The 19,538-nt window shown below is 36.6% G+C and overlaps 2 protein-coding genes and 1 pseudogene across 3 annotated transcripts; 1 reads left to right on the forward strand and 2 right to left on the reverse strand.

Annotated features, from left to right (window-relative positions):
- The first annotated feature begins 861 nt into the window (after positions 1–861).
- LOC132172889 (putative E3 ubiquitin-protein ligase RF298) lies at positions 862–6,140 on the forward strand. The gene is made up of 4 exons (XM_059584450.2): positions 862–1,002; positions 1,328–1,370; positions 1,609–3,683; positions 5,288–6,140. Exons 3-4 carry the CDS (start codon positions 1,671–1,673, stop codon positions 5,864–5,866), a joined length of 2,592 nt encoding a protein of 863 aa, XP_059440433.2. The 5' UTR covers positions 862–1,002; positions 1,328–1,370; positions 1,609–1,670; the 3' UTR covers positions 5,867–6,140.
- A 125-nt stretch (positions 6,141–6,265) lies between these two features.
- On the reverse strand, positions 6,266–9,750 carry LOC132171734 (F-box/LRR-repeat protein At3g59190). The gene is given in 4 exon segments (XM_059583124.2): positions 6,266–6,640; positions 6,642–6,904; positions 7,006–7,164; positions 8,686–9,750. Coding segments are annotated over 4 exon segments (1,668 nt in total). The 5' UTR covers positions 9,748–9,750; the 3' UTR covers positions 6,266–6,456.
- A 3,808-nt stretch (positions 9,751–13,558) lies between these two features.
- LOC132171757 (putative F-box/FBD/LRR-repeat protein At4g03220) lies at positions 13,559–16,691 on the reverse strand (annotated as a pseudogene). Its single transcript, XR_009439063.2, has 3 exons — positions 15,700–16,691; positions 14,148–14,312; positions 13,559–14,045 (listed from the first exon to the last, which is right to left on the reverse strand). The product of XR_009439063.2 is annotated as a putative F-box/FBD/LRR-repeat protein At4g03220 (transcript).
- Positions 16,692–19,538: the final 2,847 nt, after the last annotated feature.

Raw genomic sequence — 19,538 nt, forward strand, 5'->3', positions numbered from 1 at the left:
GTGAGGATGTTGTATAGACCTATTCTAAGTCATATGGAGCATGTGCTAAGTAGATTTGAATTATCTAGTTGTTTACAGATAGGACAAAAATATTCTACAGTCTTAGTAAATTTTCTCTAATTCTCTCTAAGAGTGCCATGTATCTCTTAGTATATATATATATAATTTTTATTGTTTTAATAATATGTGTTTTTTACATGTTTTGCTTATGGGACGCATGACACTTTTAAAAACTAGGTTTTAGGAGTTCCTACAACTAGAGGTGCAAGTAGGGTGGTTATTAACCCTTAATAACCACTAACAGATAACCGTATAACTGGTTATAGGTTTATATATATATGGGAAACTGGTTTTAGATTGATTTTGAATTTGTAATATTGTTATTTGTTTGTTTAGGATTATAAGAATCTTGTAATTAAGGATCAAGATCTTATCTATTTCAAGTGAAATGGACTTGCAATAATGAGAATTTATTTTATAATTCAAATTAAATTTTACATATTTAATGATGTATACTTTCTCAGGCCATGTAAAATTTTTAAATTTTTAAATGACTTAATAGCATATACACCATTAAATACAACAAAAATTATATATATATATATATATATATATATATATATATATATATATATATTATTTCCTTTGAAATTGAAATCAAGAGAGTGCTACTACTGTAGAGTCAAAATGTAATGTGAAAGGGTCTAGAGGAGTCAAAGCCATATATCTGAGCACATGGTGGGCCTAACCAGGGTCCAAGCCATATAAGCCAAATTGGGCCAGCATAGAAACTTGGTTGGCTTAGCGCCTCCATATAAGCCATCTCGAAAGAGACAGTGACACACCAGGCAGTGAAGCAAATTTGCGTATTGCCATTGTAGCAAAAGAAAAAATTGGTGTCCAGTGTACTCAGCTTCCCTTAATATCTAACGTGCCAGTGCTGTTTTTGTTGCTGTCAGATTGAACCTCAGCGTTTGGCTAATACGTTGCAATTCTACATGGGTATGAGAACTTGCGTCTTTTGCTCTATTGGGTTCTTATTTTTTGCTCTACATATTCAAATTTTGCACTTGTTTAGGATTGATTTTTGGTGGGTTTTGGATGCTGGGCATTGAGTTTTTATTGCTTTTGTGCAATGGGTTGTCGGTGGTTTAATGGTGTTTGGTGTTATCTGGGTGCATACGTTACTTGCTGGTTTATCGAGCCGGGTTGCTCAGAACCTGTTTGTACTTGAGCTTTCTTAGCTGGCCGTGTTCAGAGTCTGTTTCTTCTTGAATTTGGTTTCTGGGATGGTCTGGTTTTGATCATTTTGAGTGCTTTGGTACAGGATACAACTTGTTTTGCCTATTTCCTCTCGCTCACTAGCAAAGGTATGATTTTTATTCTTCTTCTTTTTAGTTTCTTATCTTCTTGTTTGGAATTGCTCACCACTAAATGGAAGAGTTTGATTTGCATTGATTTTCAATGGGTTTGTTTGAGAATTTTGCTGCTCATTGCAATTTTGACAATGTTTCTTTGATTTTTCATTTCTATAAATTACTGATTTATTCTTTCATTATTTTTATTTTTATTTTTTTTTCCCTTTTTGATTTGTTGGGTCATATATAGGCTTTCTACCAAGAGAATCAATTGGTGAGGATATTGGGAATTTACTACTTACTGTTCATCAAATGGATGAAATTGCTGATAGTGGTAGCAAGCAAAGGTCTTTATCTGTCTCACCTAAGGATAAAGGGAGTAAAAACAAGAGAAAATCAGCAGATCCTTCTATGGGGAACCCACTTAACATCCCTCCGTCCTTGACTGAGTTCCCTAGGTATGAATTATCTCCTGATCTTGAGGTTTCTCAAAGATCTCTGAGTGAACTCACATTAGAGTTGGGATTGGATCGGCCTAAAGAAGGACCAGAGCCAGAAGCATTTAGAGCTACTGATTGGGATGATCCCATTGCATGTCAGCTTGAAGAAATTTTGTTTTCCAATTTGCAAGTGGTTTTCCGGTGTGCAATTAAGCAGATTGTTGAATTAGGATACAGTGAGGAGGTTGCTGAAAAGGTCGTTTCAAGGGGTGGCCTTTATTTAGAAGGTAAAGACCCTGTGGTGAATATCGTAAATGATACTCTGTATTTTATGGAGGAAGGGAAGGATATTCATGATTTAAGAGATGACATGTTTGATGATTTACAGCACCTGGTTGAGTACACGATGTTGGAAATTATTGGTGTGCTTAGGGAGGTTAGGCCATCCTTATCCATTGGGGAAGCAATGTGGTGGTTGTTGATATGTGACTTGAATGTTTCACAAGCTTGTGCACTGGAAAGAGATCCTTTGAGTGGTTTCGGTTGTAAAAAAGTCTCAGGAGAGGGCTCCTCTGACTCTGCCATTCCCCAATTCAGATCGGAGGCGCAAAGCTCTGAAACTATTCTTCCGAATCCCAAAGAACCAAAATTTCCAAAGCTTTCACTCCCCAAAGCAAAAAAATCTCTGCCAAAAACACTGAAATTTGAAAGTTTCCCAAATTTACCCAAACCTGAAGATCTTGCTCTGGAAAGGGTAACCCCAGAAGAAGAGAGTCTGGTGTCGTTGACATGCACTTTAAGGAATTCCTCGGGTATCACTAGAGAAAATGTCCAGATCGTATCACAAACCTATGCCTCTGAAGAAAAAGTGGGAGCTGGTCGCAAGGGGCGGACTAAGAAAGAACTTGCAGTACTTCGGCAGAAGTGCTTCCATATGGACAAAAGCTACAGGACTTATGGATCAAAGGGGGGTTTTAGATCAGGGAAACTCACAAGCTTTGGTGGTTTTGTCTTGGAAAGAAGACTGAAGCCACCATCTGAACTTCCTGGTGTACAAATGAAAAATGCCTCCTCAAAGAAAAGTACAGAAGTTCCAGCTGACGTCCCTTTAGCAGATGGAATTCATCCTGTAAACAAGTCTCCATCTGCTGTACCTGCAAAAGAAAAAACTTCAAAATTACGCATAAAGGGTACCATGTCTATGTTGCCTACAGCTGAAACCAAGCTTCCTATATCATCACCTTCAGAAAAGAAATCCAACCCAGAGCCCCAGGTCAGCACCTCTGAGGCCCCAAAAATATCTGATTACTACACCGGAATTCCGTATGAAAATTCTCTGGGAAAGTATGTTGCGCAAAATGAGAAGGATGAACTGATTTTGAAGCTGGTTCCTCGGCTTCAAGAACTCCAGGATGAGCTACAAGGTTGGACTGAATGGGCCAATCAGAAGGTTATGCATGCTGCTCATAGGCTTGGCAAGGACCAGCGTGAGCTTAAAGCATTGAGACTAGAGAACAAAGACGCAGACCAATATAAAAAGGAGAAGCAAATCTTGGAGGAGAACACCATGAAGAGGCTGTCTGAGATGGAGAATGCCTTGAGTAGTGCCACTAGCCAAGTTGAGATACTTAATTCTACTGTTCTCAAGCTTGAGGCGGGAAAATCAGTGCTGAAGAGGGAGTTAGATGCTGCTAAATTACGGGCTTTGGAGTCAGCTGCAAGTTACCAGGAAGTAGTGGAAAGGGAGCAGATGACTCTAAAAAAGGCCCAGTCATGGGAGGGTCAAAAGGTGTTGTTGCAGGAAGCGTATGAGAGAGAGAAATGCAAGGTAGCTGAGCTGCAACAGGAATTAGACAAGGCTAAGAACCTCCACAACCAGATTGAGGTATGCTAACGCACTAGTCATCTGTTAAATGTATATAATCAAAGGTTGCTTCACCAATGGTATACTTGTGGACATGTATGCCATGTATGGTAACTGTTAGAGGCCCTTCTATTTACCCATTAATCACTGTTTTGCAGTGGCACCAAGTCACATTTTGTCTCAGACAAACAGACTAGAGAAATTATAGAATCGGAAGGCACTGAGTGAACACACAAAACATACTGCAAATACTTCCCAACCTTTTTTACTTTCTAGCAAAGTTCCAGGGATTCGGGTTAAGGGATTTTAGGGTTTAGGGGATTCGGGTTAAGGGATTTTATACACCTGTGAATCCCCTGCAATGCCTATCGCAAGACTTAGACTACAGTAACTATATGACCAAGCATTGCATAATGCTGACAAGTTAGGTGTTATCTTTGTCGTCGAATTCACTTGATTGGTTTATATGGCAAAAATAAAGTTCAAAAAGGGAAGAAACAATCGACCAAACAAAGCAATAATGAAGTTAGTGAAATTAGTTGGGCAGATACTGTTTGACACGGGCTCTCCTTCCTAAATCATGCAAAAGCCCCATCATATGCCATCCTTACTGTTTAATTTTAGAGTTAAATACTAAATACCCTTTTTTGGGGTTTCATAACTTTATTTTTTCTCCCCTAGGGTTTTATTTTAATCACAGGAGGTCCTTGTGGTTTTGATAATAGACCAAATTAGTTATTAGTTGACTTAACGGAATTCCACGTGGACCAATCAAATGTTGACACATGGCACCCACTTAATTTTTTTTAAATTAAAAAAAATGTATATATATATATTTTAAAAAAAGGAAAAAAAATTGGGGGTGGCTCGGCCATCCCCTTTGGCCATGGGGGTGGCCAGGCCACCCCCATCTGGCCGAGGTTCACCCCCTTGGCTCCAAGGGGTTCGACCACCCCCTTGGTGCCCGAGGGGGTGGCCGAAACCACCCCCAGTGGGTACTGGGGGTGGCCGAGCCACCCCCATGGGCCATGGAGCCTAGGGGGTGGCCGAAACCACTCCTTGGGCACCAAGGGAGCCACCCCCTTGGAGCCAAGGCCACCCCATCTGGCTAGATGGGGGTGGGTCGGCCACTCCCATGGGGGTGGCCTGGCCACCCCCAAATGGCCAAGGGGGTGGCTCGGCCACTCCCAATTTTTTTTCTTTTTTTTTTTTTTTTTCAAAAAAAAAAAAACAAATACATTTTTTTTTAAAAAAAAAAAAAAAATTAAGTGGATGCCACGTGTCAACATTTGATTGGTTCACGTAGAATTCCGTTAAGTCAACTAACGGTCAATTGACAGAAGGACTACTTTGGTCTATTATCAAAACCACAAGATCTCCTGTGATAAAAATGAAACCCTATGGAGGAAAAAATAAAGTTATGAAACCCCAAGGGGTATTTAGTATTTAACCCTTAATTTTATAAGGCTATTATCTCACCATTTATATTAAATTACAGAAAATGGTCTGGAGAGCTTCTTTGCTTTTCTTTCATGCGCTAATGTGTGTTTGTGTTTTGTAGACAAATTAATTTCTCTGTTTTTTATTTTCTGGTACTTTCTCACTAGTAATTGTAAATATCACAGGCTAGATGGAAACTGGATAGGTTGACTCCAGAGAAACTACTTACACAAGCTGCCTCCATAAGACAGGAAAGGGAACTACTTGAAGCTCATGCAAAAGCAGAGGAGGAAGTGATAAGACAAAAAGCAGAAGGTGATTTGCAGAAATATATGGAAGACATAAAAAAGCTCGAGAACAAGTTATCCCAAATGAAATTCAAGTCTAACTCTTCCACTATAGCAGCACTTAGGAGCGGTATTGGCAGAAGCTGTGGCGGTGTCCTAACAGACAGCATGGATGTCCAAGCTATGCAAAGAAACCAGGAACCTCTTGTCCTTAAAAGGGTGGCGAATTTGCAGAACAGTTTCAGGACTCGAGGTCTAAAACAAGAGAGGGAATGTGCCATGTGCCTATCAGAGGAAATGTCAGTGGTTTTCCTTCCATGTGCACATCAGGTTGTCTGTGCAAAATGCAATGAGCTTCATGAGAAACAAGGGATGAAGGACTGCCCTTCCTGCATGACCCCAATCCAGTGGAGGATTAATGTGCGTTTTGCTCGTCCTAGCTGCTTTACACCTATTAGCAGGATTGGTGAATGCTGAATGCTGAATTATAATCATGATTTGAAAATAGTTCCCATGTACACCTTCCTTTTTGTGTTTTGGGTTTTAACAGTTCATTTTTTTTGATAAGTAAAATAGTGGGGTAGGAAGCTGCTCTCTTGTAATCAAGTCTTTAACAGTTCATACAAGTGGGTCATCCAAAAGAGAGAGAGAAAAGGAAAGTGGTGAAAAACAGAAGGAAGAATAGAGTCAGAGTTACCTTGTAAAGTTTAAGTTAATCTTTAATTTACATGAAATCTACCTTTTGTGTTTACCATACTTATCCATTCTGATTAGCTTATTTGTCGTTGTTTCTTTTTCTTTTTCTTTTTTTCATTTTTATGAGTTATAGTACCTTATATTGGTGGTAGGCAGCAGTAAAGAGGACCAAGCCTCTGACCATATGCTCATTATATATTTAGCTGAGAAATTCTCAGGCATGTACAACAAAGATGGATTATTGGGCTCTCCCTGTCAAATGAGCTAAGCTTTTTACAAATCCATATGAATTGACAATTCCTAGTCTAATGAACATGCCCAAAAGTTCTATTTTTATTTTTTTACTATCAAAACCTACTTTACAATTGTCTTTAGTAAAACTGGAACAAGTGCAGAGCATACTCTGCATCACAACAACCATATACTTCCTGCATCATAGATAACCCGTGAGCCATACATTTGATAAAGTACCCCAACTGCAGCTGGATGCCAATGATCAAGCCAAAGGTAGATGTCCTTGCCAACAAACACAGCTGGCCCATTTTATCGTATGATTGAACGTAGACTCAATTTTGTTAAAGGCTTCTTGAACTTTCTTAACTCAGTAATGACATTTGATGACACTGGTGATGTGTAGAAAATGAGCATCAATTCCAATTCTTGTGCATTCGTGAGCAAATATTTGATTAGTTCTATTTCATTCTCTCTATCAAAAAGCTGGACCACTACTTTTTTCAGTTGATGAATAAACATGAAGTTTTGAGATTGCCAATATCCCATCTTAAATGGAAGCTCTCCCGAAGGCATTGAGTTTTTCACCTATTAAAAGAACAAAAAGAGAGAACATTAAATTGACAGTTAAAAGATGGATAATTTATAAAAATAGTTTGAAAACGCATGTATGGTGCTCTTTTACTTACACTATTAATAAACTTTAGATTGAGAAACTTTAGATTAGTTGTTCCTCTGAGAATGGCGGACAATGGTAGGACTTGGTCAACACTCGATGAAGTTCTTACCAAAGTTAACTCCTCAACACTATCAAATGAAAATGGCAAGCAACCATGCTTAAGTAAAGCCTACAACGTTAAAAGGAAAATCTTAGCATAAAAGTAAAATCAATGCAAAGCAAAAAATATTGCTAAATGACATGTGTACCTTAACATACACAAATAAATCACTCCAAAGTAAATTAAATTTGTTATAGCTTTAAAGAAAAAGAAGAAATAAACAAGAGCTGTAAACATTCAAAACTTTCAAAAATAATAGTCTTGAAGAAAAACAATTATCGAACTTTCAAATATTAGAGGGAGGAGTTTCTGGTTAGTTAATACTCCCCAAGCAAGGACATCTACCTTTGGCTTGATCATTGGCATCCAGCTGCACCTAGGGTACTTTATCAAACGTACGGCTCACGGGTTACGAAGTAAGATTGATCATAAACTCTCAACTGTTATAAGAGATCAGGACTGGTGCTGGCAACCAGCAAGATATGAGGATTTGGTCTTTATCCAAAGTTCTCTCCATTTGATGCCTATAGGAGTAAAGGAAGAACCAATTTGTACTGCATCAAAAAAAAGGAATCTATACCTATGCTGAGACCTGGAATGCAAGAAGAAGGAAGGGTATGGATGTGGGTTGGTGGAAGATGGTTTGGCCTCCAATTGTTACATGCTTTTATTACATGGCTTGGTGTTAAAGATGGTCGAGTATGCCAAAATGGGGCTATAATGGCAATGTTCTTTGTGTCTTCTTCAGGAGTTGTGTAGAGGGGAGAGACCACTTATTTTTCCACTGTGGTTTTAGTAAGCATATTCTGCTGGGATGATATGATGTGTTGCCAGTGTCGGGGTATAAAAACTTGGAAGAATACCCTCTGTAGAATTGGATGGGAAGCTACAATTTATCACATCTGGCAACAACGAAATAAGATCAGGCATGGGAATCTGGTTTATTCTGAAGAGATAGTTGTTGCTCAAATCATATGGGAATTGGGTTTAAAGATTGGGAAATTTAAAAGCAAATGTTTGTATTAAAGATGCCTTACATTTTGTACGCTTCTTTTTCATTCTAGGGCATTTGTCTTATCTAGTGTTTCCAATCTCTCTCTTCATCATTTTGAAAAGTCGCCAGTAGAACCTAAAATTAATTTGTCTAAATCTCAACCCCTTGGGGCTAGCTATTATACATTCAAAATGGGTCTTAGATTCAAATTCTAAATAAATCCAAACAAAAATAGTATTATTAAGTGTCCAAATTCTAAAATTAATATGTTTATGTTTAGTCTTTAAAAAATCAATTATTTTTAGCATTTTATACCAGTTATCCCGTTAATCAACCTAAACAAAGGCACAAACATTCTGAATTGCAAAGTTGGTTTTGATAGTTTTTTTTTTTTTAAAAAAAAAAAAAAAATTTAGGGCATCTTCACACACAGATTTAGACAAGGAATTGTCAATTCATATGGGCTTGTAAATGTATGAAACAAGTACACATAAGATTATACATTTAAAATGGTTCTAGATTCAAATTCCAAATAAATCCAAACATTCTAATATTAAAATATATTCAGAATATAACGGGGAGAATTGTGCCGTTACCTCAACAAAACAATCAGTTAGTTTTAGATGTCTAGCCTTTTGCATGCTGTGAAGAATCTTAACCAAGTTATGTTTGGTAGAAGCTTGATTCCCTCTCGATTGAGTAGGTAGATGAAGACCAATTAGGGCCTGCAAAAGATCTGGCGAATCCCTCATACAGTAGTCATCGATAACAAATCCAGTCCACTGAAATTTTTGGAGATTGGGAGCAGAGATTTTCAGTGAGGTTCTACTAGAGGTTTTGGGAATCCAGAGTAGATTAAGGTCATAGAGTTTGTGTAGCTGCTGAATCTCAACATCGCAGAGCTGACGATCAACGCTTACAATTGACAAAATCTCAATAGACGAGTTGGTGATAGTCATACCCTTTATCCCGCTAATTTTGTCGAGCCTCAATGCCTTGAGAGACTTGAAAGATGAAATCATTTCTCCCAAATTGCAGTCGTTTTCGATTTGAACATGGTGTAATTGTAAGGTCCGGAGCTTTGTAGCAAAATAGGGAGGAGCTGAGGGTAATTTGAGAAAGGCATACCCGGCATCGACGTCAAGGAAAGTTAGCGAATTACAACGCAGAAGACAAGGGGGCAAGCCAAAGTGTTGAAGACTGGAGAGAATGAATTTAAGGTGAACTTGTGCAACGCCGCCCAAGTTTACTGCATTCTGAAACCACGTCTCCACCCGGTAGTATTCTTCGTCTTGATCAATGCTTCCTTCGAAAGACCAACGGAGCCCAAAGCGCTCCGTCTTCACCCCGTGCAAGCAGCGGAGAGCCATGAACCTATCCACATAGCTGTTGAAGCGAGGTCCACCTGATATGGAGCTGATGTTACTCAAACACAAACTAGGGTTTGAAATGCACAACTCTCGGCATCTTTTTGATACGACGCTTAGTCTCGCAACGTCCCTCATCTCGATGAAATTAAGAATGTGATGAACAACTTCGTCTGGAAGGTTGCTGAATCCAACATCATCACCAGAATTCTGCTTCTTCGTAGGCATTTCTATGGAATCTTGAACAAGAGAAGAAGTTATGGTTAATAGCTTCTTGGTGGGCATTTCCATGGAATCTTGAACTAGAGAAGAAGAAGAAGTTGTGGTTAATAGCTTCTTCAGTAGAATAAAAGTCGGTTCGAACCAGACCGGGCCGCTACATCGGTATTGGGTAGGGCCCCCAATTTATAAAAGGCCCAAAAAAAAGTTTATATATTAATTGTTTTTTAACCAAAGGGGGGGGGGGGGGGGGGTGTTGGGCTCTGGGGCTGGGGTAATAATAAAAAAAAGTGATATAGTATGTTTTGAAATCGTAAAAATTCCAAATCAAAGCACGACTCACTTTCTCTTTATATTTATTTTTTCTCTTAATTTAAAGTGTACACGCATTGTCACTATGTGACTATTGTATTCCAACTCTTGTTAACCCTTTCTTAGAGTTTGTTTGAATTTACTATTTCAAAAAATGCGATTTAAAAATAATGATTTTAGAATGTGCAAAATCATGATTTGACCTTTAAAATCACAATTTAGCCTTTAAAATTGAGCCTTTTTAAAAAAAAAAAAAAAAAACACATCTTTATCTGCGATTTAAAAACGTAAATATTCTACCTTTTCAAACCACAATTTTTTTTAAATGTAATCACAAATAATTCATTTTTTGCAATTTAATTTAAAATCACACTTTTTGTCTATGAAATCACCCCATCAATAGTGACGTGCGTCATTGCTAAAATGACGTTGCCCAGTAGGGCAACATCGTTTTAAACAGTAACTACATGTCACCACACAGTGGGATGACATGCAGTTATTGTTCAAACGACGTGAACCAGGTGGGCCCCGTCATTGGAACAGTGACACATCATCAACATCATTGCTGATGGGGTGCATGGGGCCACGTGCGCGGGACATGCACCCCTGCACCCCCCTTCGATGATCTCACCTGCAAGAGAGGACCATGCCTCTGACCATATGCTCCTTATATACAGTAGCGGAGCCACGTGGCAGGAGTGTATGTCACCCCCTAAGACATGCCACAACACTCCCAAAGATTTTTAATTTTTTTTTTCATATATATAGTTCTTTTTTCCTACCCAAGACACGGCACCCCTAAAGTCAAGGACTCACTCTCTTTCACTCCTTTTATCTTAGAGATTTGATACTTGATGATTTTGTACTTCTAAGATACCGTAAAGTGTAGTTCTAGATACTTTTTTTTTTTTTTTTTTTTCTAATTTCTGTTTTTTTGATATAGTGTCAACATGTTACATTTTTAGCAGCACCCCCAATATGAATTATCTGGCTCCGCTACTACATATATATTTAGCTGAGAAATTCTCAAGCATGTACAACAAAGATGGATTATTGGGCTCTCCCCGTCATTTTGCTCGGTGAGCTCTAGACTGGATTATTGGGCAGAAAATGTATGTTTAAGATTGTTAACCTTTCAAAGCAAGCTTATTTAATCTTGGCTAAAAAGCACCTCTTCAACTTATATATGTTCTCTGCTGATCTCATACATGGGGAAGAAAAGGTAAACCTGGAGCAATTTTTAGCACTAATATGCATAACCTGAAGCAAAAACAAAGCCATAGTATAGTAGCATTATGTTTTCATTTAACAAAAAATAAAATAAAAAAGTTATGCAATTGGGGATCCTCTGGTTCCTGAAAGATGAAAAATGATGGAATTCGTGTAATTAGATGAGAAAATTCAATCAAGTAAATTGTCACATTTTAAAGAGCCAGTTTAAACAATATTAGAATATATGGTAATAGCATGTATTTTTAATATAAATACCTATATTTATATTGGTTAGTAAGTAACAAGTATGTTATATAGGTTACCTGAAGATGTGTATATGTATATATACGAAGAAAAAAAAAAAATATATATATATATATATATATATATATAGAAGCTTACGAGTCGGAATTGAGCTTATACGATTTGTGAACATTAACTAAGTCGAGTTGATCAATTTATACGAGTACGTCTCAGTTAATAATTGATCATATTTTTGTCTTTATGATTTGCTCATTTATTAAATGAATCAAGACTGAATTGAGGTTATCCAAATCAAACCCGAGCTCGTTCACGAACAGCTCTTTGCAACATAAAATGTAACGATTTAGGAAAAAGCGCTAGTCAGATATGCGTTATCATCCCAAAATGACTAGTCAATTTAGAGCTTCCCTAAAATTTATTGTAAAGCCCAATTTCACCTATAGTAATTAAGTAATGTGGGACTTAACACTCATGACTATCTTTTTATAAATCACCTACTCTATGTGAGCTTTTTCTCATCTTCCTAATATGGGACCGAGGTGTTACATAAAAGTTCTAATTACTCCCTCAGTTGATGTTCTTTTGACTTTTGATTCCCCAGTCAGAGAAGATGATTCTAATTTGCAGCAGCTGGATGGGTTTTTGATAATGTTTGTCTCGTCATTGGACCAACCAAACGAAGCAAATTTGGAATACCTCGGGCTTCTTATGCATATTAGAGAACATCATTATTTGTCAAAATAATTGCAAATCTTCATTGTTTTAATCCCACCATTTGTGAAGGTATTCTATACCTATGATTTCACAAAATTTCATGGCAGAAAAAAGTAAATTTGTTTTACACCATTGGAAGAGAAAAGTCACATCTTTGTTTTTCTATGCAAGTTTGTCTGAATGGGGTTATACCACATGCTTCATTTTCAAGCTTCTCATTTTGGGATTTTTCAGAGCAAAAAAGTAATTTTTAAAAAATGTGTTTCAATTTTTTCATCAAACATCACCCATTTTTGCCTAGCACTATTTTTATTTTTAATGTACTAAAAATACTTTATAAGCTCTTTAATGCAATCTCAAATATGCTCTAAGGTTGGCGAGCAGCGCCGATTGGTTAGCCAGCCCAAGTTGTAGCCAATAATTCCATTAAGTTTTTGGTAATCAGATTTAAATTTGGGTATTTTTTTAGAACTTTATAGTGAAATCAAAGGATTAAATTAAAATACATGAAAATCTAAGGATCAAACTAATTTTTCCTTATTATTTTCGTACAACTTATGGGTAGGACTGGCAATTTAACCTACAGCCCAACACGAACACGACACCTAGATTTAATGTCAGGGCTTAGGTTAAATGGATTCGAGTCATCCGTTTATGACACATTTAATAAACATGTTGGGTCGTGTCAACGTGAGAGTTGACCCATATATAAGGTTTAGAATTCTAAAGCATTATTCTATTTATTGATGTTTTCTTCCTCCAATGTAATGTTCATTTAAGTGCAAAATTATAAGATTAATTTCTAAGAAAATACATATGAGTGTAGATACAAAAATAATGCACAACTTTTGAAACTTCTCTTTGTCCAAGGAAAAATTTGATCGACCTAATTCATCATTATTTACTTTAACATTCCGGTCTTCAATTGTATTAAATCACCAATTATTTCAAAGTTTAAGCTAATAAAAAAATTGTGAAATTTGTTATTTAATTAATAATTTAACACTTTTTCTTACGTGTGACCTCAAACTTTTCATCAACATATGAAATATTTTATAAATTAGAGAATGAACTGTAGAGCTAGAGTTCGAATTTTGGGCTTCTGTTTTAATACAATATTAAATCAACACTTATTCTAAAAGCGTTTTTCAAGGGATAGAATCATTCTGATGTAGCAGCAATTCGCTTAACTTGCTTTGATCTTAAGATTAATTAGCATAGCAGACCCTAGAGGATGCCAAACTCGGACACAATTATGCAATTAAGGAAAATACCTATGATTCGAGAAAGTAAGGCCCTATAACTTTTAAGGAAAATATCTCAATTGTCCAGTGGAACATTTTGATGCTCATTGAATTTGAATTTGAATTTTTCATTATGCAGTTTGGAAACCATTTCTTCTCAAACTTCTGATCCCTTTCGCATTAAGGTGCTATCAATAGCCACCGATTACATAATGAATGCCAAAAAGTATACACTCCCAAAGGGTTGAAAAAACATTTACCACACCGATTGGCAATCATCAAAGGAAATTTAATTACACAAGTCTTCTATCAAGATGAACATGAACACAAACACGAACACGGCCCATTTTATCGTATGATTGAACGTAGACTCAAGTTTGTTGAAGGCTTCTTGAACTTTCTTAACTCAGTAATGATATCTGATGACACTGGTGATGTATACAAAATGAGCATCAATTCCAATTCTTGTGCATTCGTGAGCAAATATTTGATTAGTTCTATTTCATTCTCTGTATCAAAAAGCTGCACCACTACTTTTTTCAGTTGATGAGTAAATATGAAGTTTTGAGATTGCCAATATCCCATCTTAAATGGAAACTCTCTCGAAGGCATTGAGTTTTTTACCTGATAAAAGAACAAAAGAGAGAAGATGAAATTGACAGAGTTAAAAGATGGACAGTTTATAAAAATAGTTTGAAAATGCATATATGGTGCTCTTTTACTTACACTACTTTGAACGTTTAGATTGAGAAACTTTATATTAGTTGTTCCTCTGAGAAGGGCGGACAATGGTAGGACTTGGACTTGGTCACCTCTTGATGAAGTTCTTACCACACTTAAATGCTCAACACTATGAAATGAAAATGGCAAGAAACCATGCTTAAGTAAAGCCTACAACGTTAAAAGGCAAATCTTAGTTTAAAAGTAAAATCAATGCACAACAAAAAATATTGCTAAATGGCATGTACCTTAACATACACAAATAAATCACTCCAAAGTAAATTAAATTTGTTATAGTTTTAAAGAAAAAGAAGAAATAAACAAGAGTTGTAACATTCAAAACTTTCAAAAATATTAATCTTGAAGAAAAACAATTATTGAACTTTCAAATATTAGAGGGAGGAGTTTCTGGTTAGTTAATACTTCCCCAAAACTGCCCGTGGTGCTGCAAGAAAGTTTTGAAATTGAGGAACATTGCTTGACAATTTATTCAATTCAAAGTGGGGGATGATGGCAAGGACATCTACCTTTGGCTTGATCATTAGCATCCAGCTGCAGCTGGGGTACTTTATCAAACATAAGGCTCACTGGTTATCTATGATGCAGGAATTAAGATTGATCATAAATTCTCAACTGTTATTATAGATCAGAAAAACCAGCAAGATAAGAAGATTTGGTCTCTATCCAAATTTCTCACCATTTGGTGCCTATAGGAGTAAAGAATGAACCAATTTGGACTGCATAAAAAAAAAAAATAATAAAAAAAAAAAAGGAATCTGAGCCCCGGAATGCAATAAGAAGGGAAGGGTATGGATGTGGGTTGGCGGAAGATGGTTTGGTCTCCAATTGTTGCAAGCTTTTATTACATGGCTTAGTGTTAGAGATAGTCGAGGATGCAAATATGGGGCTATAATGGCAATGTTCTTTGTGTCTTCTGCAGTTGTTGTGTAGAGGGGAGAGACCACTTATTTTTCCAATGTGGTTTTAGTAAGCATATTCTGCTGGGATGAAATGATGTGTTGGGGTATAAAAACTTCGAAGAATACCCTCTGTAGAATTGGATGGGAAGCGACAATTTATCACATCTGGCAACAACGAAATAATATTAGGCATGGTACTCAAATCATATGGGAAGTGGGTTTAAAGATTGGGAAGTTTAAAAGCAAATGTTTGTATTAAAGATGCTTTACATTTTGTACGCTTCTTTTTCATTCTAGGGAATTTGTCTTATCTAGTGTTTCCAATCTCTCTCTTCAATTATTTTGAAAAGTCGCCAGTAGAACCTAAAATTAATTTGCCCAAATCTCAACCCCTTGGGGTTAGCTATTATACATTCAAAATGGGTCTTGGATTCAAATTCTAAATAAATCCAAACAAAAATAGTATTATTAATACTCCAAATTCTAAAATTAATATGTTTATGTTTAGTTTTAAAAAAATCAATTATTCTTAGTATTTTATACCAGTGATTCAGTGAACAATGAGAGTGTTATCCCGTTAATCAACCTAAACAAAGGCACAAACATTCAGAGTATAACAGGGAGAATTGTGCCGTTACCTCAACAAAACAATCATATAGTTCTAGATGTCTAGCCTTTTGTACGCTTTGAAGAATCTTAATCAAGTTATGATTCCCCCTCGAATGAGCAGGTAGTTGAATTATGGCATGCAAAAGATCAGCCGAATCCCTCATAGAGTAGTCATCGACAGTAATTCCAGCCCACTGAAATCTTTGGAGATTGGGAGCAGAGATTTTCAGTGATGTTCTACTAGAGGATTTGGGAATCCAGACTAGCTTAAGGTCGTAGAGTTTGTGTAGCTGCTGAATCTCAACATCGCAGAGCTGACGATCAACGCTTGTTATTGACAAAATCTCAATAGACGAGTTGGTGATAGTCATACCCTTCATCCCGCTAATGTTGTCAAGCTTCAATACCTTGAGGGACATGAAAGATGAAAGCAATTCTCCCAAATTGAAGTCGTTTTTGATTCCAACGTGATGTAAATGTAAGCGTTGGAGCTTTGTAGCAAAATAGGGAGGAGCTGAGGGTAATTTGAGAAGGGTATTCCCGCCGTCGATGTTGAGGAACGTTAGGGAATTACAACGCAGAACACAAAGCGGCAAGGCAAAGTGTTGAGGACCGGGGAGAAAGAATTTCAGGCGAACTTCTGCAACGCCGCCCAAGTTTACTGCATTCTGCAACCACGTCTCCACCCGGTATTCTTCGTCTTGATCAACGCTTCCTTCGAAAGACCAACGGAGCACAAAGCGCTCCGTCTTCACCCCGTGCACGCAGCGGAGAGCCATGAACCTATCCACATAGCTGTTGAAGCGAGGTCCACCTGATTTGGAGATGATGTTACTCAAATACAATCTAGGGTTTGAAATGCACAACTCTCGGAATCTTTTTGATACGACGCTTAGTCTCGCAACGTCCCTCATCTCGATGAAATTAAGAATGCGATGAAAAACTTCGTCTGATAGGTCGCTTAATCCAAAATCATCACCAGAATTCTGCTTCTTCGTAGGCATTTCCATGGAATCTTGAACAAGAGAAGAAGAAGTTATGGTGAATACTGACTAGTCTGACTAGCTTCTTGAATAGAATAAAACTCGGTTCGAACCGGACAGGGCCGCTCCATGGGTATTGGGTAAGGCCTTCAATTTATACAAGGCCCAAAAGAAAAGGTTAAATCCTTAAAAAGGAAAAAAAAAAAAAAAAAAAGGTGTTGTAGACTTGTAGTATCAAGTATGTTTGAAATCTTAAAAAATTCAAAATCAAAGCACGACTCACTTTCTTTTTATTATATATTTTTTTTCTCTTAATTTTTTTTTTCATCACTTCTATTCATTTGTTTCTTGGTTCTATTATTATTATTATTATTATTATTATTTTTTAATATTTTATATGTTATACTTACTATTAGCACCGTTGATTTTAGTTTATCATTGTTACGAGTTTCAACCATGTGTCCTTGATTTTGGTTGACAACTTATTAAATTTTTCTTACAATAATTTATCTTACAAGAAAGGTAAAATAGATTGGTCAAATTATCTATTACGCAAAATATTTTAAAAAAACTTGAATGTGAAAACCAAATGATATTGGACTATTAGATGTGTTCAAAATCATTATAAATATGACCGTTTAATCATAGACAAAGACACAATCTCACAAACTCTTATTTTACCTTTGAACTTGTGTGTGTCGATGTTGATACCTAGCTATTAGCTTCCACTATCGGGTCAATACTAATGTTTCCTTATATATTTTTTTTTCTTTCGTTCCTGTTTTTAATTAGTCATTAGCATAGACCCAAAAGTCGAAGATGATAACCATGTGTCGACATTGATAATGTTGTAGTAAATGTGCTACAAATATTCTTTTAAATGAGCCATTCAAAGTTTAATTTTTATGACCGTTTGGCCATTCACATACATTAATATTTTTAATGTTTTGTTTTTTTTCTAGAGGATTAATATTTTTAATGTTACTAATGCATAGGGGGTGAAAATGCAATTTTTATTAACCGCCTTATAATCGCTAACCGCTTTTTAAAAATATATATATTAGGAAAGCTTCTTCTTTCTCTTCGATGCCTCCTTCTTCTCTTTCAGTTTCACACTGACGCAGCCTCCATCCCCACTCTCCCTCAAACTCGAGCACTTCTCTTTCGGTTTCACGCTGACGCTGCCTCCATCGCCACTCTCCCTCAAACTCAAGCATGAATTCGAGATAGTGAGATACCTTGTTTCATTTCTCAAGCACGAATTTTTTTTTTCTTCAGATTGATCTGTTGAAAAAACTTGAAAATATTGGTTTTTTTGGGTCTCTGGTTTTTTGGCTAAAAAAGCTTGATCGATCTGTTTGCAGGCTTGGTTGAAAGCAAAGTGGTTATTTATATGCTAACCGAGCGGTTAGCAGTTTTAGCCCCTAACCACTAACCGCAACTAGGGCTGTTAAGAGAGCAAGCCGCTCGCGAGCGAGCTTGGGCTCGGCTCGTGCTCGACTCGAATATTAAATGAAGTGTTTCGTGAACACAAATCCTGACTTGAATATTAAACGAAACTAGCTCAGCTCGACTCGGCTAAGCTCGTGAGCAGCTTGTATAAGACTTGAATTGGTAGTTATTCACATAGTTCCTCATATTAATATTAAAAATTGATGATTTTTTTTTTTTAATAGCATCCTTTTATTATAAAAGGATGCATATCATCTTTCTTCGAAACCAAGTGCCTTGCTGTATTGATTAGGATTCCATACTCCGCTAACTAGACGAAGCAAATGCTCATATGTAAGCTGGCTTCTTGAGCCGTTTAAGAGTACTTGAAATTTAAATTTATAATAAAAAAATAAATTAATAAATTAAATATAAGAGCCAACTCATGAACTGGCTCGGCTTGGCTTGACTTATTATGAGCTTAAGCTCGAGCTCGATTTTTTGGCTCGTCCTTAAGCTCAACTCGAGCTCGAGTTCAAGTAAAATTTAAACAAGCCGAGCCCAAACAAGGGAAGCTCGCTCAAGCTTGGCTTGTTTACACCCCTGACCACAACCATCTTTTCACCCTTACTAATACATGAGATTTAAGAAAATATCAATTATTACCGTTGGTGATTAACAATTTTTTATGATTAAATGGTTTTCTAAGGTTTATTTATGTTGGTAAATTTGATTTTTTTAAGCTGTAGCGTTATGGCTGTTTGATATTAAAAGTTCCTCAAGTTTTTAACAAAGCTTAGGTTATTTCTTTCTACCAAAATAATAGCTTTAAATAAGTTGTATTTTTTCATATAGAGGTGCATTCTATTTTTCCCATAAAAACTAGTGAATAGATTTCTATCATATTTCAATAAATCAGCCGTATGAACTAGTTGAAGTTCTCGTACAATGGAGTGTGTGGGTCACCCTCTGGCTGCTTCCAGAACTTTCCAACCATTTTCCATGGCTGCTTCTAGGTTCGTTACGATATATCCATGGCCTAGCTACAGTAGATCCTCACCTTGCCTCCAACTGACCTCGCTCCCGAATGTTGTGCCACACCGAGCAGCCGTCATTCCAGTTGAGAGATTTTGAAATTTGAAAAAGTTTTTTCAAAATACATAATAGTTCAAGAGTCATTTGTTTAGTTTCCCTAAAAATTTACTACAGCTCATACCACCCCATCATGTCATATATATATGTGATTGAGATTCATAAAAACCAAACATCCATAATCGTAATAAACTGTCCTTAAATCTACCATGACAATTTACCTAATTAATGACCTCTTTAAGCATTAGAACCTTATTAATTTCCATTATGAAGACTCCAAAACTTTTATAAAGTCGCATGTTCCATCATACTTTTCCTCTCTCTCTCATCATCAAGAGAGAAACTCTTATAGAGATTCTTAC

This window comes from Corylus avellana, chromosome 1, assembly GCF_965113065.1.
Source record: "Corylus avellana chromosome 1, dhCorAvel1.hap1.2, whole genome shotgun sequence".
In the NCBI taxonomy this organism is placed as follows: Eukaryota; Viridiplantae; Streptophyta; class Magnoliopsida; order Fagales; family Betulaceae; genus Corylus; species Corylus avellana.